This window comes from Crocodylus porosus, unplaced genomic scaffold, assembly GCF_001723895.1.
Source record: "Crocodylus porosus isolate Cpor-Errol unplaced genomic scaffold, CroPor_comp1, whole genome shotgun sequence".
NCBI classification, from domain to species: domain Eukaryota; kingdom Metazoa; phylum Chordata; order Crocodylia; family Crocodylidae; genus Crocodylus; species Crocodylus porosus.
Genome location: NW_017728886.1, coordinates 76,505,639 through 76,519,970, shown reverse-complemented (window position 1 = coordinate 76,519,970; position 14,332 = coordinate 76,505,639). Strand labels below are relative to the sequence as shown.

The window sequence follows — 14,332 nt, the reverse complement described above, 5'->3', positions numbered from 1 at the left end:
ACAATGTGCTTTCAACCCTCTTGTCCAAGTCATTGATGAAGATGTTAAACAGTGTGAGCCCGAGGATTGAGCCCTGGGGGACCCCACTGCTCACATCTCGCCAGGTTGAGTACGTCCCGTCCACCCCTATTCTTTGGGCGTGCCCCATAAGCCAGTTTTTTACCCATCCAATCAATGCCACGGTCTATTAATGAGTATGGGGTGAGAGACAGTGTCAAAGGCCTTCTTAAAGTCTAGAAAGGCTATGTCCATGGCGACACCATCATCCAAGGATTTAGTTACCTGGTCATGAAAGGCAGTCAGATTGGAAATATAACATTTCTTCTGCTTCCAGAATTGAGACATAATGGTATGGAAGATTGAAAGATATTACCACAGCCTAAGTATGAAGCCATCTGTTGCACTGCTTTAGTAAAGAGAGACCAAGGTGGTGTTGATTTATACATTTCTTAACAAAAGTAAAATCTTAGGCTTGCATCTGTAATGCAAAGTGCATCTTTAGGCTCTGATCCTGAAAAGACTCTTAGCATTACACACTGCATATAGATTCCCTGGTTTTGGTTGAACTACTCGCACCTTACAAACTTAAGCACATGCATGAATTGTTCTAGGATCAGTGCTTTAGTTTTTCATGAGTTTCTCCCTCATTTAGGTAATATCAAGTATTAGGTAGTTGAGAGAAATTTTTGTTCTTTGTTCTGTCATATATCAGATGTCTTAATTTCTTTCTGGTTACTTTCTCCTGTACCCTTGTAATTGAACCAGCTGGTTATATGGTAATGAGTCCTTTTGAATTGTCACTGTGTGTGTATTTCCATTTACACTGTTGGCACTTTGTTCTGAACCTTCTCCCCTTCTGTCCAACTAAATTACGTGCACTGCGCGATCTGTCTGATTGTTCACAATAACACTATCAGAGATTCTCCTGATCCTCCATGCTAACTGAATTTATTGCTGTTGCTCATTTTGTGAAGCAGTCTTTCACTTTTTCAGTAGTTGTCACGCTAAATAATAATCTCTGATTCTTGCTTGAGTCACGATCAAAAGAGGAATAAAAGAAATGTATATTTTTATGGCATGAGCTCTCTTTTGGAAGGATACAGCTAACCTACTGACTTCCCCTATTAAATGGACATTTAAATTCAATTTTGTCTTGGCAGTTGGCATTTTGTCTTCATTAACTTTGATCATTTAAACTTCTGTCGTGATTTATATGCCCATAGAAGCTAACCAGAACTGGGATGCAAAGAGTAAATTTTCAGCAACCTTTTGGTAGAAGCCTTGGGTAGTGATTAGGGAAGGGACTGGAAGTCAGGATTCCTGGCACTATACTTGGCTGTTCAAGATCCTAATTCTCTTTTTTGTATCATAAAGGAAATCATTAAACAGGAGAGAGAGTGCCAATGAGGCAAACCGTTGCAAAATATGTGCTGTTACTACATGCCAGAATGGGTAGAATAGTATTAGACAACTTCAAGGTGTCTTGCCTTTTAATATCCTTTTAAATGGTATTTTTAAAGTAATTTACATTATTTGCATGTTATATTGGAAACCTGAGTTCACATCTGTACTTTTCTCATAGCCTGATTTCCAACACACACTCATGTGAATGTGACTGTGTGTAGTATGAGAGCAAACTTGTATTCCCATTATACTCAACAAAAATGCAGACAATTTCTCAACAAATCAGTTGACCTCTCTGTTTCTTGATTCCCCCCCCTCGCATATAGCATTTAATAATATGCATATCACCAAGATGTGTTTTAAAATCAACCTTACTAAATCACTTTGAAATCCTTAGAACAAAGTTATAGTGAGAAGCACAGCAGTATTAGAGAGAGCAGTTGCACCCGCTTCAACATTTTGTTTCTGGGGTTGGTTAGTGGCTCCCAATCTCAGGTATGCATCACCAGTAATAGCTTTTCTTTTTTCCATAACTTGTATTCTGGGCTCATTGTTGTTGACGTCATGCTCTGATTCAGTCAGGTACTCAAACAGATGCTTAAGTTTAGGCACTTGCTTAATTAACTTGCTAAATTAGGAGCTTGATGAGAGTGTCTGAAAGCACACAATTTCTTTCCCATTTTTACTCAGCTAAACATTCTGAATTTCAAGGGAGCTCCTGAAATTTTGCCTTTGAAATAGCTAATACTTTATTGTGGAATGGAAGCCACATACAGAAGAATTAAAGGTTAAGAGTATTGACTTCATAACTGAGGCCTTAATCTGGGTAACTGGTATAGCAAATTCTTCAATCTTAGTGTCTAAAAATACCAGGAAATGCAGATCACTAACCTGAGCTTTTATGCATTTATGAAGGTAAACTCCGGAAGACTGTTTCATCATGACCTAAGCAAACTGATCTATTTAATAGCTTTCCTTAGTATTGAATTTATTTCTATCTTTTCTTTTTATACTCTGTAGTTACTACACTTCGTAACACTTATTCCTATAGTACCTTCTATTACCATGAGAAACTTTAAGTGCCTGCTCCAAAGTCCACTGAAATGGTTGGGCCCCCAACTTAACATCAAAGTGTGTGTGTTTTTAGCTGTACTTTGCAGCCATCTATGCCCGTATGCCTTTTTACCACAAAGTCAAGTTATAAAAGGTGTGGCAATTGCAGTATAAATAACAAAGGATGTTATCCGGCTGAATGCTGTAAAAGCAAATTTTGGCTACAGCTTACACTATTGCACTTTGAGTATTAATAGAAATACCAAGAGGCCTGTTCAAAAAATCATTGAAGTGAACATCTGTTGCCTCTCAGTGAACTCTGGGTCAGGTGCTGTAGGGAGACTGGATATATTCATTCAGAGTAAATCAGTTGCTCTTCAGAATCTATCAATATCTTGGTTTTTTCCCCCCTTGTAAATTAAAGTTTACAAATTTATCCCCCAAAAGTCTTATTGCCTGTATGTAACTTATTCAGATGAGTTTGTTTATGGTGACTCTCTAATGCAAATCTTAGAACAAATACTTCATGGTCCAGAACTTCAGTATCAACTGCTCAGATATTCTGAATTCCAAGCGTCTCCACTGCATCTGATTGTAACTAGATATACATAGGGAAAATCTGTAATTACATGTTACAGAGATGTTGGGTCTATTACCCATTTGCAGTATCTCATTAACAGGCCTCCCTCCCTTCATACGGACCCATGATTAATATTCCCTACTTTTATACAGTCTGAAAATACCACTTTAGTTTTTTTCTGCCACGCAAAATCTTGACGTTTACTAATGCAGAAGCAGACAGATGCTACCAACCATGTCCTTCAATTTTCTTTTTCACCGATAGGATGCCAGTATAATAAATAATTTAGTCACAACCCTTAACATATGGTGATGAAAAACTTCAAACCTCCAAATCCATCTGGTTTTCCTTTTGGTCCAACATATAGGTTTCTAAATATCAAACACAGTTTCCAATTGCAGGACATACCAGTTAGTATCTTCTCAACACTTTTCCCATTCCTTACCTCCTTGCTTATGTTTAATGCATCCACTTTGAACTGGAGTCAAGCGTGAATACCCAGACAGCTGCAGATATGATCTCCCAGTTATGTATGTGTAGGAGGGAAGAAAGGACAAACTATGCACAGATGAATTTAAAGTAAATACTTTTAATTCTACTTCATGTTAGAATTATGACAGAGTTTCATAGATTTGTAGTGCAGTATATTTGTAGTTTTGAATTGAAATGCATGATATTTTAATTAATATTTTACTCTTTCTTGCAAATCATATGCTGAGACGTTAAGTAATGCCATTTTGTTGTCCAGTACACACTGGGCAGCTCTGTCTATCTCCTTTTCTAATGACCTAATCTACAGAAGGCGTTTGAGTCTATAATTCCTTCCAGCTAGCAAATCTGGTTTTTCTCTCCAGGCAGTAAAGATACATGTATATAGATTTGAGGTTCTAGGTGCTGAAATCTCCATATAGGTTGCCATTTATATAAAAATAACTGCTTGGATTATCTGTGGGCATTGAATTTAGGACCTCTGAGTCTAAAAGCATAATTCTGTACTTATTTAAGTTTTCAAGATCATAGACTTGAGCTTTCAGATGGCAGACTCGTAATCTTTTTTTATGTAGTTCATTTTCTGCAGAGGCAAAAACAGAGTCAGCCAGTGAATAGCAGTAGTTTTCAATGTGCTCTGATTGCATAGCTAGGCAGAATCTGTAAGATGTTGGTGGTTAAAGTCTTGCTTTGGCATCTAAATAAATGACCTGATTTTCTCCATAGGTTCTGAACTCCTGCAGCTTCCTTTTACTTTTAAAATGGATTTTTTCTTTGGCTTCTCAAAGAAAACATTGTGGCCAATGATCTTTCTGCCCTTATCATTGAAATCCATGTTGATTAAAGGGATCAACATGCTGAAGTCTTCAGAACACTGTCCCCTCCACTGTTCTTATCATTGCTAGAGCTGTTGTTTTACAGTTCCTAAATTTGCTAGTATGGATATACTCAGTTATAGGATTCAATTTATCCTTGTTTTTAATTACGGATGAAGAATTATTTTTTAGTTTTAATTTAATTGCTTCATTAATCTTTAATATCAAAGTAAAATGAGCCGATATTCAAAATAAATAGCTATGTTATTGGAATCGTGCAATGTGTAAAAAGCATAAAAAGGCTTATTTTCTTTATTACACTGCATATGACTCCTATCAAATCCATCTTGAATGACTAGAAGCAAAATCCAACCTGAAGTCAGTCATTCAGGTTGTCATGTGACTGATATGGCTTGAGTTTGGAAACTGGGTTTGGTATTTAGAAACCTAAATGTTGGACCAAAGGACAAGCAGATGGATTTGGGATTTTGAAGTTTGCCATCACCATATGTTAAGAGTTATGTACCTAACAACCACTCAATATGTTTACAACTTTAGAATATGAGCCACACCTGACTTGCACTACAAAAACATCACCTGCTGGTTTATTACAGGGTGGCAAGCCTCCCAAAGTTTAGTCTGCCAATATTGCTTCTCTGAGCCTGATTGTGTAAGATTAGTGATAAAAGTATAATATGGAGAGCACAAAGATGACGGATGTGAAAAAACTCCTGTTGACTTCACTGGATCAGACCTACGGTGAGAGGGCTGTATACTTTAGAAGCTGTATCAGTCCCAGATTTGAGATCCAATGTCACACCATTTTCAGTAGGCACTTTCTGGTGACAAACTCACTTGCAATACCTAAAAAAATTATCAGTTTCTTTTAGAAGTGGGTTATATGCAATCATGACAGTTTTTGAAGCTCCAGAAAGTAGATTCTTGGGAATTCCAACATAGAATTGAAGGGAAAGCCGCACTGCCCTGAAAAGCATTCATTGTGTTTCTATAGTGAGTATTTCTTTGTAGTACCATGGTAGCTAGGAGTCGAAGGATCTGGACCTAATTGTGACTAAGCACTATGCAAACATAGATCATGTACAGACATTCAGTTTCTTCTGGGAGAGTCATTGCTATCCCTGGAGAAACCATGAGCGTACAGGTGTTCAGGGTTTTTCCCAGAGCAAAAATGGCTCCAGGAGAAAAACAACTTGGAAACAACCAGAAGTAGATCACTCCCAGGACAGTTTCTGCTGGGACAGTGCATGACTGTACATGTTGTCTTCTGACAGAAGCCACAGTACAGTCCTCCAGCATCCCAGCATGCTTTGTTCCTGCCCCCTTTCTTCCTCTTGCCCTCCCCCCAACCCCCAGGGAGACAGTGTGTCGCTTGCTGGATTCTATATCTCCAGTCAAGCAGGGAGCAGAATATACCTCCTTTACTTTCTGCACGGTGTGGTGCAGGGAGACCAGGCTGACCCTGAGCAGTCTGGGTCATCCAGTCAGGGTTGCCTTGTGCACTGCTGCCATCTGTTGCCAGGCAGGCTGAGATGTATGCATAGGATACCCCTGGCTATGCAGCATCATTACTGCAAGCTATCTGCTCCTCAGGGGCTCAGCATTTAAATGTCTATTCAGGTGTCTCCAGGTAGGCTTATCTACTAGGAAAACAAACCTGGGAGAATTCTCCCTCCCAGATATTTTGAACATGTGTGGACTGCCACACACACACACACACACACACACACACACACACACACACACGGCTGCCCCTTCCCCAGTGTTCATGAAGTCTAACTCACTACTTCGTAATCATCCCTGCCTTTGAGGATTTATCATACAATCTTCTTGTAATATTTCTGAAGAAATAGTTATTTTCCATTGGAATGTGGCTTATATAGTATGCTGGGTGTTTTTCAGAATAATTCTTGAGGGGGAAACTAGATAATCTTCTAAGACCCACACTTTTTTCTCTGCTTTCCAGATTTCTAATCACATGGGATAAACACTAGGCTATGTTATCAATATACTTAGCTTGTGTGTGTGTGTATGTATGTATATACACTTAGCTCAGGAATATAGAAAATATAAAATTTTTAAGCATAGTTAGTTTCATATATCAATGAGTGTTTTAGCCAATTAGTGTTGACTCCTTTGGATGCAGGAATTATGTTGACCTGGTAAAATTTATAGAGGATCTCCAGTCTTTTACCTGCTTTTCTTCCTTTACTGCTCCATATGTTTTATCCTTGCCTGATGGGTTTGTGTGGGAGTCTTTAGCTGAGATATCTGTAGCACAGCAATGACAAAGGCACCATTTTCCTGTTCTCAAGAGGAAATGAAATGAATGAAACATTTAGTATGATGTAATCTAGAGATTACTCTCACATCCCACTTAGTCCACTTACCTTTTGTATCCACTCTTTCTCCCCCTCAGGGTAGCTATTCAGTCTGTTTTTGTTCAATGCTGAACTTTAAAGGAATAATGAGGTACTAATGAAGTGAAAAGAGATTTTTTAGGAAGCAAAAATGAATACTCTAATTTATTCAGAAATATATATATGGATAATTGACTGACTGCATCTTACGCAATCTAACTTTGTCTAAGGTAATATGGAAATAAAACTTATTTTAGCCACATATTTTAGGATCAAAATCTATGTTATGAGCCCCCAGCTTCCTGGTAACATGACATCAGAAGAGCAACCCAAACTGGTGATTATATTAAGGGAAGAATATAATGGAAGAAAAGAATAAGGCTGTAATTTGATCTTTTTCGTTGATAAATTTAGTACTTGTAAAATCTAAAGAAAAGGCTACAGTGCTAAAAAAGTATAATTTTATAGTTATCTACCATTCAGAAAAAAACAGTATATAATTACTGTGGGAGGGTAAAAAATGCATCTCTCCCCCTCATGTTTATTTTGTATTTTTTCTTTCTCCTTAGTAGTGAAGTCATCTGTTTTAATGAAATCATTAATAACCCATTTCTGCACAAAGGATTACATTTCAGTAGACATGTTAAACATGCATGTTGTAAAACTAACCATGTTTTTTGAATGGCTTTAAAAGCTGACAGAGTGGAAGAATAAAAAAAATCTTGAAATTTAGTGGATGACATCATCTCCCTCCTGGAGGCAGTTAGATTATACAGGGAGATTTTCAGGAGCATGCATGGTAGTTAACTATCTCCACTTAACTTTAAAAGGGCATAAAAATGAAAACTTTTTTCCTATCCTAGCTGTGACTGTTGTAATCACAGCTTGCTTGAAGACCAGGGTACCCTGCAAGCTTGACCAATACACGTCTTTGAGTTTGGGTTGTTGCCTTTTGTGACACACTGCTCACTTTAAACAGATTGGCCACATCCGCATAAGTAGGGTCATGCATTTGCAGCAGCACAAAGAGAAGCGGTACAAATTTGTGCTGCTACTTTGTGCTGAAGTGCATGCCCCCTACTCATGCGGTTTGCATCGGGACACATTATCCCACTGCTTCATGTGCTGCAGGGGGAGCTGGCTGGGGCACAGCGTGCCGCAGTGCTGGGCTAGCTAGCAGGCAGCCCCCACGTTGAGGCACCCTGTGCCCCAGCCAGTTGAGGAGCAGGATGCAGACAGGGAAGCAGCCAGCCCTGGGCTGCCTGCTTCCCCATGTCCACATGCCTCTCCCTAGCTGGCTGGAGTATAGGGTGCCTCAGCGCAAGGCTTTTGCAGTGTGTGCAGATGGGGGAGCAGGCAGCTGTGGGCTGCCTGCTCTCCTGTCTCCACATTTGTCCCAGCACACTGAATTCTAGTGTGCTTTGTGCCTTTTTGTTTATGGCTTTTCTTTTTTGCCCACAGAGCTGCAAATTAGCAGAGCTAGGCATGGTTTAACATGTAACAAGTGGAATAACAAAAAGGTTTGTAGTACCACAAACTGCACGTGCTTGCACATCTGGATCCAGCCATTGTGTTCTGAATTTGGAGGTAGATTAAAGCACATGTTTAAATGCTTTTCTGAATAAGGATTTTAATTAATAGCCCTGTGTAATGTCACAGATTCCTTTCTTTTTTTTTTCCTCTTAAGTGTGACCCTGACAGTGAGATGCATCTCTATCAATGTGAACATCAGTTTGGAGTAGGAGTCCCAGTTTGGGTTATGTACCAAACACATACCTGAACTAGCCAAGGCAGTTTATTGAACTCTGTTCTAAACTGCTATTTTGTGCAGACAATGGGATGGATGCTTTGGGCAGGACCCAAAAAAGGTACTAAAATGCTTAACTCCTCTTCAGGCCTACACTCCCAATTAGTTCAATGGATATTTACAAATCAAAATATTTCTTTGAAACTGGTATAGTTTTAATATAATGTAGAAGCCATCAAGACAAAAATCTGGAGCTGTCAGTGTTGAATGACTTTCAACCACTGGCCCTTCTCCATAGGATGTGTTTTGTACTGATGTAGCAAAACTAGGAGAGAACTAGAGCCTTCTGTTTGAGCATATGGGGAAAGGCAACAGATCGCTTTGCTCAGGGTCGCAGCGCTTCTAGAAAGAGTGACCATGTAAGCAGGACCTTCACGACTGAGTGGGAAGGATAGATTCTTTCTAGTCTGAAACACTGGTGGATCTTGGACTCATGGAAGTGGAGAAATCTAATCAGGGGAGTGTCTCAGAACTTTTGCCATTTTTCAAGAGGTGTTACTTTTTAAGAGTAATGTATCTGAGGTCAAGAGGGTCCTTTTCTATGCCTATGTGGCTTGCTGTTCTCTCACATTTCTCCCACAGTGGTAAATCACAGGCTATGTGAGAGCATTTAAAGCAGGGACGGGCAATTATTTTGGGCGGAGGGCCACTGACTGAGTTTTGGCAAGCCATCGAGGGCTGCGTGACAGGAAGCCGGGGGAGCTAAATATTAATTTTCTAAATTTTTTTTAGGGGACCCGCGGGCTAGATAGAGTGGCCTGGTGGGCCGCATGCAGCCCATGGGCTGCCTTTTCCCCACCCTTGGTTGAAAGTTACTTGAGTGGGAGGGGCTCTAATGTGGGGGTTAGAGTGGCAAGGAGCGAGTGCCTTCATTAGCTTAGAACCACATTGAGCCCAGGGGATTGGGGCCCCTCACAATAGGGTGGAGATCATCAGTGGGTCACAGGGCCAGGGTAAAACAAAGACAAACACAGAAAATACTCCTTTAAGGAACGGTTGTAGACAACCAATGCACACCTTTCCCATTACAGTAATGAGAAAAATCATTCTCTTGAATCATTTGGATTCACATTCCTAAAGTTAGTTTTTATTCTAGCAAAGTTATATCTCATCTTTTCATTTTTATTTTTATTCCTTATTTTGAATTTAGGAAGCTAGTGAACTAATTTTGTCTTTTAAATTAATGGATACTGTGAATGTGCTCAGGTGGTTTTTTTTAAACCACTCTAAGCAAAAGGAGGATAATTTTAATTTCCTGCTAAAATTGCCAAATGTTGGCTTTTATCAAAAACAATTCTCTGAAGACATTAACCTCTGAAAAGTGGGGTGTTGCATGAAAAACCGTGAGGAGGATTTATACAGGGCACAGAAACACATTGATAATCTGGTAATGTTAATCCTGCTCTCTAACAGAGTGTGAAATTACTTGTTTACAACTTTTATCTGGGGAAAAGGTAGCAAACCATGTATTTGAGGAGTCTGATTTAGTGTGGAAATTAACCTGCGACTCTCAGCCGTGACTGAACAATTAAAATGGTCGAATATGCCTTTTTGGCGTAGCAGCAATCATACAGCGATTTTGATAAGCACTGTATTAAAAAGCTTGCTTCATTGTTATACTGCTAACAACAAAGGCTTCAGCTGCAATATGGATGATGCCGGTGGTTGTTTATTCCCTAAAATGAGATAACAGCCAACAGTTGCTATCAAGTTCAAGGCCCTAGTATTTCAATCATGGTTCCTGACTTCAAAGACTATATAATATATAACAGGATTTATCAATGTAAGGATTATTGCTCTACTACCTATATCATAACATAATTTCTACAGGCCAGCATTATATTTATGTACCAAGGAGTGTAGAAAAGAGAGTGCGGTGTAATTCAGGTTTTATGTTTACTGTGCTCCATACTGCTGCGTTTACATGAGACAATGACTGCACAGTAGTACCACATGACAGAAACCATGATGCGATGCTACTGTGTAGTCAGCATCACAAAAAAGCCCTTCATTGACATTACTGGATGGTAATGGCTGTGCAGTCAGCATCTTGGGTAGACACGGCCCCTGAGAAGGGCTTTCTTCTCTCATGCTTACATGGAAGAACTGGAATGGATTATGTGCTTTTGTGAGATGGAATACCATTAAACAAGGACAGATCAGAGGACTGCCAAACTCATTTTATTAAAATTTGATATTGGCTTGAAATATAGAGATGCTGGGTGTGTCTACACAAGAGGCTAACTGCATAGTAGCTGAATAATGCTTTGCAGTAGCACGTCACCGCACAAACAGTGCTAATATGCTATTGCACAATATTATGAGGCTACTGCGCAGTAGTGTCACTAAAAAGGTGCTTGCCTTTGCAACTGCGAGGTTATACGAGTACTAAATAAATACACAGTAACTACTGCACAGTAGTACCTCGTGTAGACATGCGCATGGAGAATTACATCTACTGAGCCCTTCAGTTTTAAGAAATATCACTTGTAGCTGTAAAAGGTAGAAATACATTTGCAAATAGATGTTGTCCTAGTCTATGAAATGAAGATTCAGATCTGAAGTGTTGTAAAGTTCTGGGATGAGGATGACAGCTTCCACATTACACTCATTCATTCATACATGTGAAAGTTTTATTGGGTTTGCGGATTCTTTATCTGACCTCTTCCAGGTTTTACAAAATTTTCTGATGCTATGAATCTCATCTACGGTATTGGGAACCCTTTCTTACATAGCACAGAGTTAGACTGCTTTCTTCATAAATAGGATTGTACTGTGTGTAAATTTGTTTTTTGATTGTCTCTCTTCTCTCTTTGCAGAAAATAGAATGAAGAAAATGAGTAACATCTATGAATCAGCGGCCAATACCCTGGGAATCTTTAACAGCCCATGCCTGACTAAAGTGGAGCTGCGTGTTGCATGCAAAAGTATATCAGAAAGAGATGCCCTTTCCAAGCCAGATCCCTGCGTTATCCTTAAAATGCAGTCACATGGGCAGTGGTTTGAGGTAGGTGTCTAATAAAATGTAAATTAACTTTTTTCCTTGAGGCTTTTGGGTACTGTAGAGCTCACATAAAAGACTGCTGGTAAGTGCACTAAATAGAAATTATTTAAAGCCTTAGGTGAAGACTGCTAGAGTCAAGATAAATGTTTTCCATTAATCCTAATGGACTTTTAATCAAAGACTTAGTTCATTGGATTTTCTCTGTCTGTATTGTGGATAAGAAGTTAGGAGTCACATAGCTGTTCTCCCCACCCAAAATGTGTTTGTGTGCACATGCATACATGCTTTTTAAAAGAGCTAAGGTGGAAACTGTTTCAGTGGAGAACAGATAACACCCCAAAACAATATGTTTTCTTACCAAATTCCACATCTTTTTTGTTTTTAAATCAGAAAATCTCCCAAAAACATTAACTAGTTTAAAAAGGATTAACTTAAGGGATTCACTGGTTCCCACATAGTCCTTTGCTGCTCACTGTCATTTGCTGCATCATAATATTAACTTGGTGGGAAAGATCCTGACCTGCTATAAATGATCTAGTCTGTGTTGATTTGGGTGCCTCAGGCTGAAAGGTTAAAGGTTTCATTGACTGTAAGCACCAATTTATAATTCTTTTCCATAGTTCAACACTGAAGACGTCATGCTTATGAAATGTCATGTTTTGGTAAATTCATAACTGGTTTAAAGGTGCATTAAAAAAAGATGAATAAATAACTAACACAAGGTGCACGATGACCCTGGAAAGGGTCAGAGTTATTTGTGATACCTATTAAACAGAATTTTTTCATAATTGATCGTTTTAGGAACAAGACCGCTGATCATGTTTTAAAGAGCTTTTTCGAGGTGAATACTGTAAGACATGGTGGAAAGTTTTTGGTATTATTGTGTATAAGGTACTTATTGCATGCAGTCATTAATGTTTGTTCTTACAATGTATTGCACACAGTTCACCATTAATATTAATAAATTTTTCACACATGCTAGGGACAAAGGAGAGAATATGACTTTCAGTCTTCTTCCTCTGATAATCCCTTCAAAACCTGGTTGTTCATTGTATTTCCACACTCCCAGTACAGATGTTTGAATAGACTTGTAAATCAAAAAAAACACACTTTGATTCCCCATCTCTGACTTCCTGCACAATGCAAGCTGTAGGATCTGTCCCATGAATTTCTGTATCCAGCCCAGGTTTGCTAATCTACCCTGATTATTCATTTCAATTCACAGGAACTGAACTGTGCAGCTTTCATCTTTTCACTTTTTCTTTTTTAATGGTTAGAGTAAATTGAGAAAACTGACAGCCTGAAAGCTTTGAAGACTTGAAGCCCTTTATTAATAATGCTCAGTTACAGAACAATGCTTTGCTGAAGTGCTTCAGGCTTGTAGTGACGAAACCACCTCTGGTGGGCGAGGGGTGACAGTGAGGTCCCCATGCCCTTTCTGTCCTTATCATCACTACTGACAGTGCCTGCAAGAGTGCTTGCTAATAGCAACGGTGCCTTTATGATGTAAAATCGACCTGTCCATTATGAACAGAAATTAAACCACCTACACTTGTAATAGAAAATATTGTCTCTTGAATCAGTAATAAATTCTGTTAAGTGGAACTATGCTACAGTAAAGCCCCTTTTATTTCCTTTGTTTACTTCATGCTTAAATTATGTAGCAGTGCCCACGTAAAGAAGTGTGGCAGAATATGGATATGTGCAGCAATGTATTAAAATGCACAGGGCTGGTCTAGTGGGATCCCACGTGCCCTGATTTGCCCACTCTGTTGCATGCAGTACACTTAACCTGGTCCAGCCACGTGCATCACATAAACCATGTGCTGACTCAGGTTTAGGGCTTGAATGCCCTGTGGGCTTGGCATGTGGTGCGCACTGCATACTGTGCTCACACCCGACCAGCCCTGCACTCTGACTCTGGTGTGAAAGGAGGATCAGTAAGCCTGATCTGGCCCTGGAGCCAGCACACAGGGCTGGTCGAGTGCAGGCAATGGATGCCAGGCTGGTCCCATTTTCACATGGAATGCATGGATCCAGGGCCAGTATGGGCTGCATGCAGCATATGGGGCTGATCTAAGACCCCCAGGCCAGATCATAGCCTTCCAGGGGCAGAATCCAGCTCGTGGGCTGCATCTTTGACACCCCTGTATTTAAAAACAAACAACAAATCTCAACAAAATGCATTTGACTTTTTGTATATACCATTAGCTCAATTCACATTACACAGAATGAAGAACGTTACATTTGCACTGGCATTATGATCCCTGTACATTGTCAGAGTGAAGATGAGACTCAAATATTATATGCTTTGAATTTTTGAAATATGGAAGTAGAGTGAGGCTTTCAAAGGCACAAATCTGTTTGGGCTTAATGCCCTTGGACTTTCAGTGGGAGTTAAGAATTTACCTGCTATTTCTGGCTTTGAAATTCTCCCCTGCCTGTGATATTTCTGATGAAATACCACCCATTTGATTTCTTTTTTTAAAGTTCCCCTTGTTCTGTACAATTATATGTTCTTCTTTTGTGTCTTGTGACCCTTTGCAGTATCAGCAGTTTGAACGATTTAAGAACTAAGGAATTCTTAAAATAATGTCATGCACAAGATTTTGAAGCTTTCATCTATTTGTCATTTTTTAATAAATGGCAGAGCTTGCACAAAATAATTAGTCAACCAATGGAGCTGGATATTACAAATAAGTTATTTTTTCACAAGTTCTATTCTTTACACCCTATTGATTTGCATTATGGCAACAAGTGCTGTTAGGCCTAATGGACGGTTAAAAAATCCTAAGGGCTGTC

At 39.3% G+C, this 14,332-nt stretch overlaps 1 protein-coding gene across 1 annotated transcript in view; it reads left to right on the top strand.

Annotated features, from left to right (window-relative positions):
- CPNE4 (copine 4) overlaps nt 1-14,332 on the top strand; it is a 364,694-nt gene that overhangs the window by 58,646 nt on the left and 291,716 nt on the right. The window contains exon 2 of the mRNA XM_019536816.1: nt 11,346-11,533. Coding sequence (XP_019392361.1) covers nt 11,354-11,533 — 180 coding nt within the window. The 5' untranslated portion in view covers nt 11,346-11,353. The remainder of the gene's footprint in view (nt 1-11,345; nt 11,534-14,332) is intronic.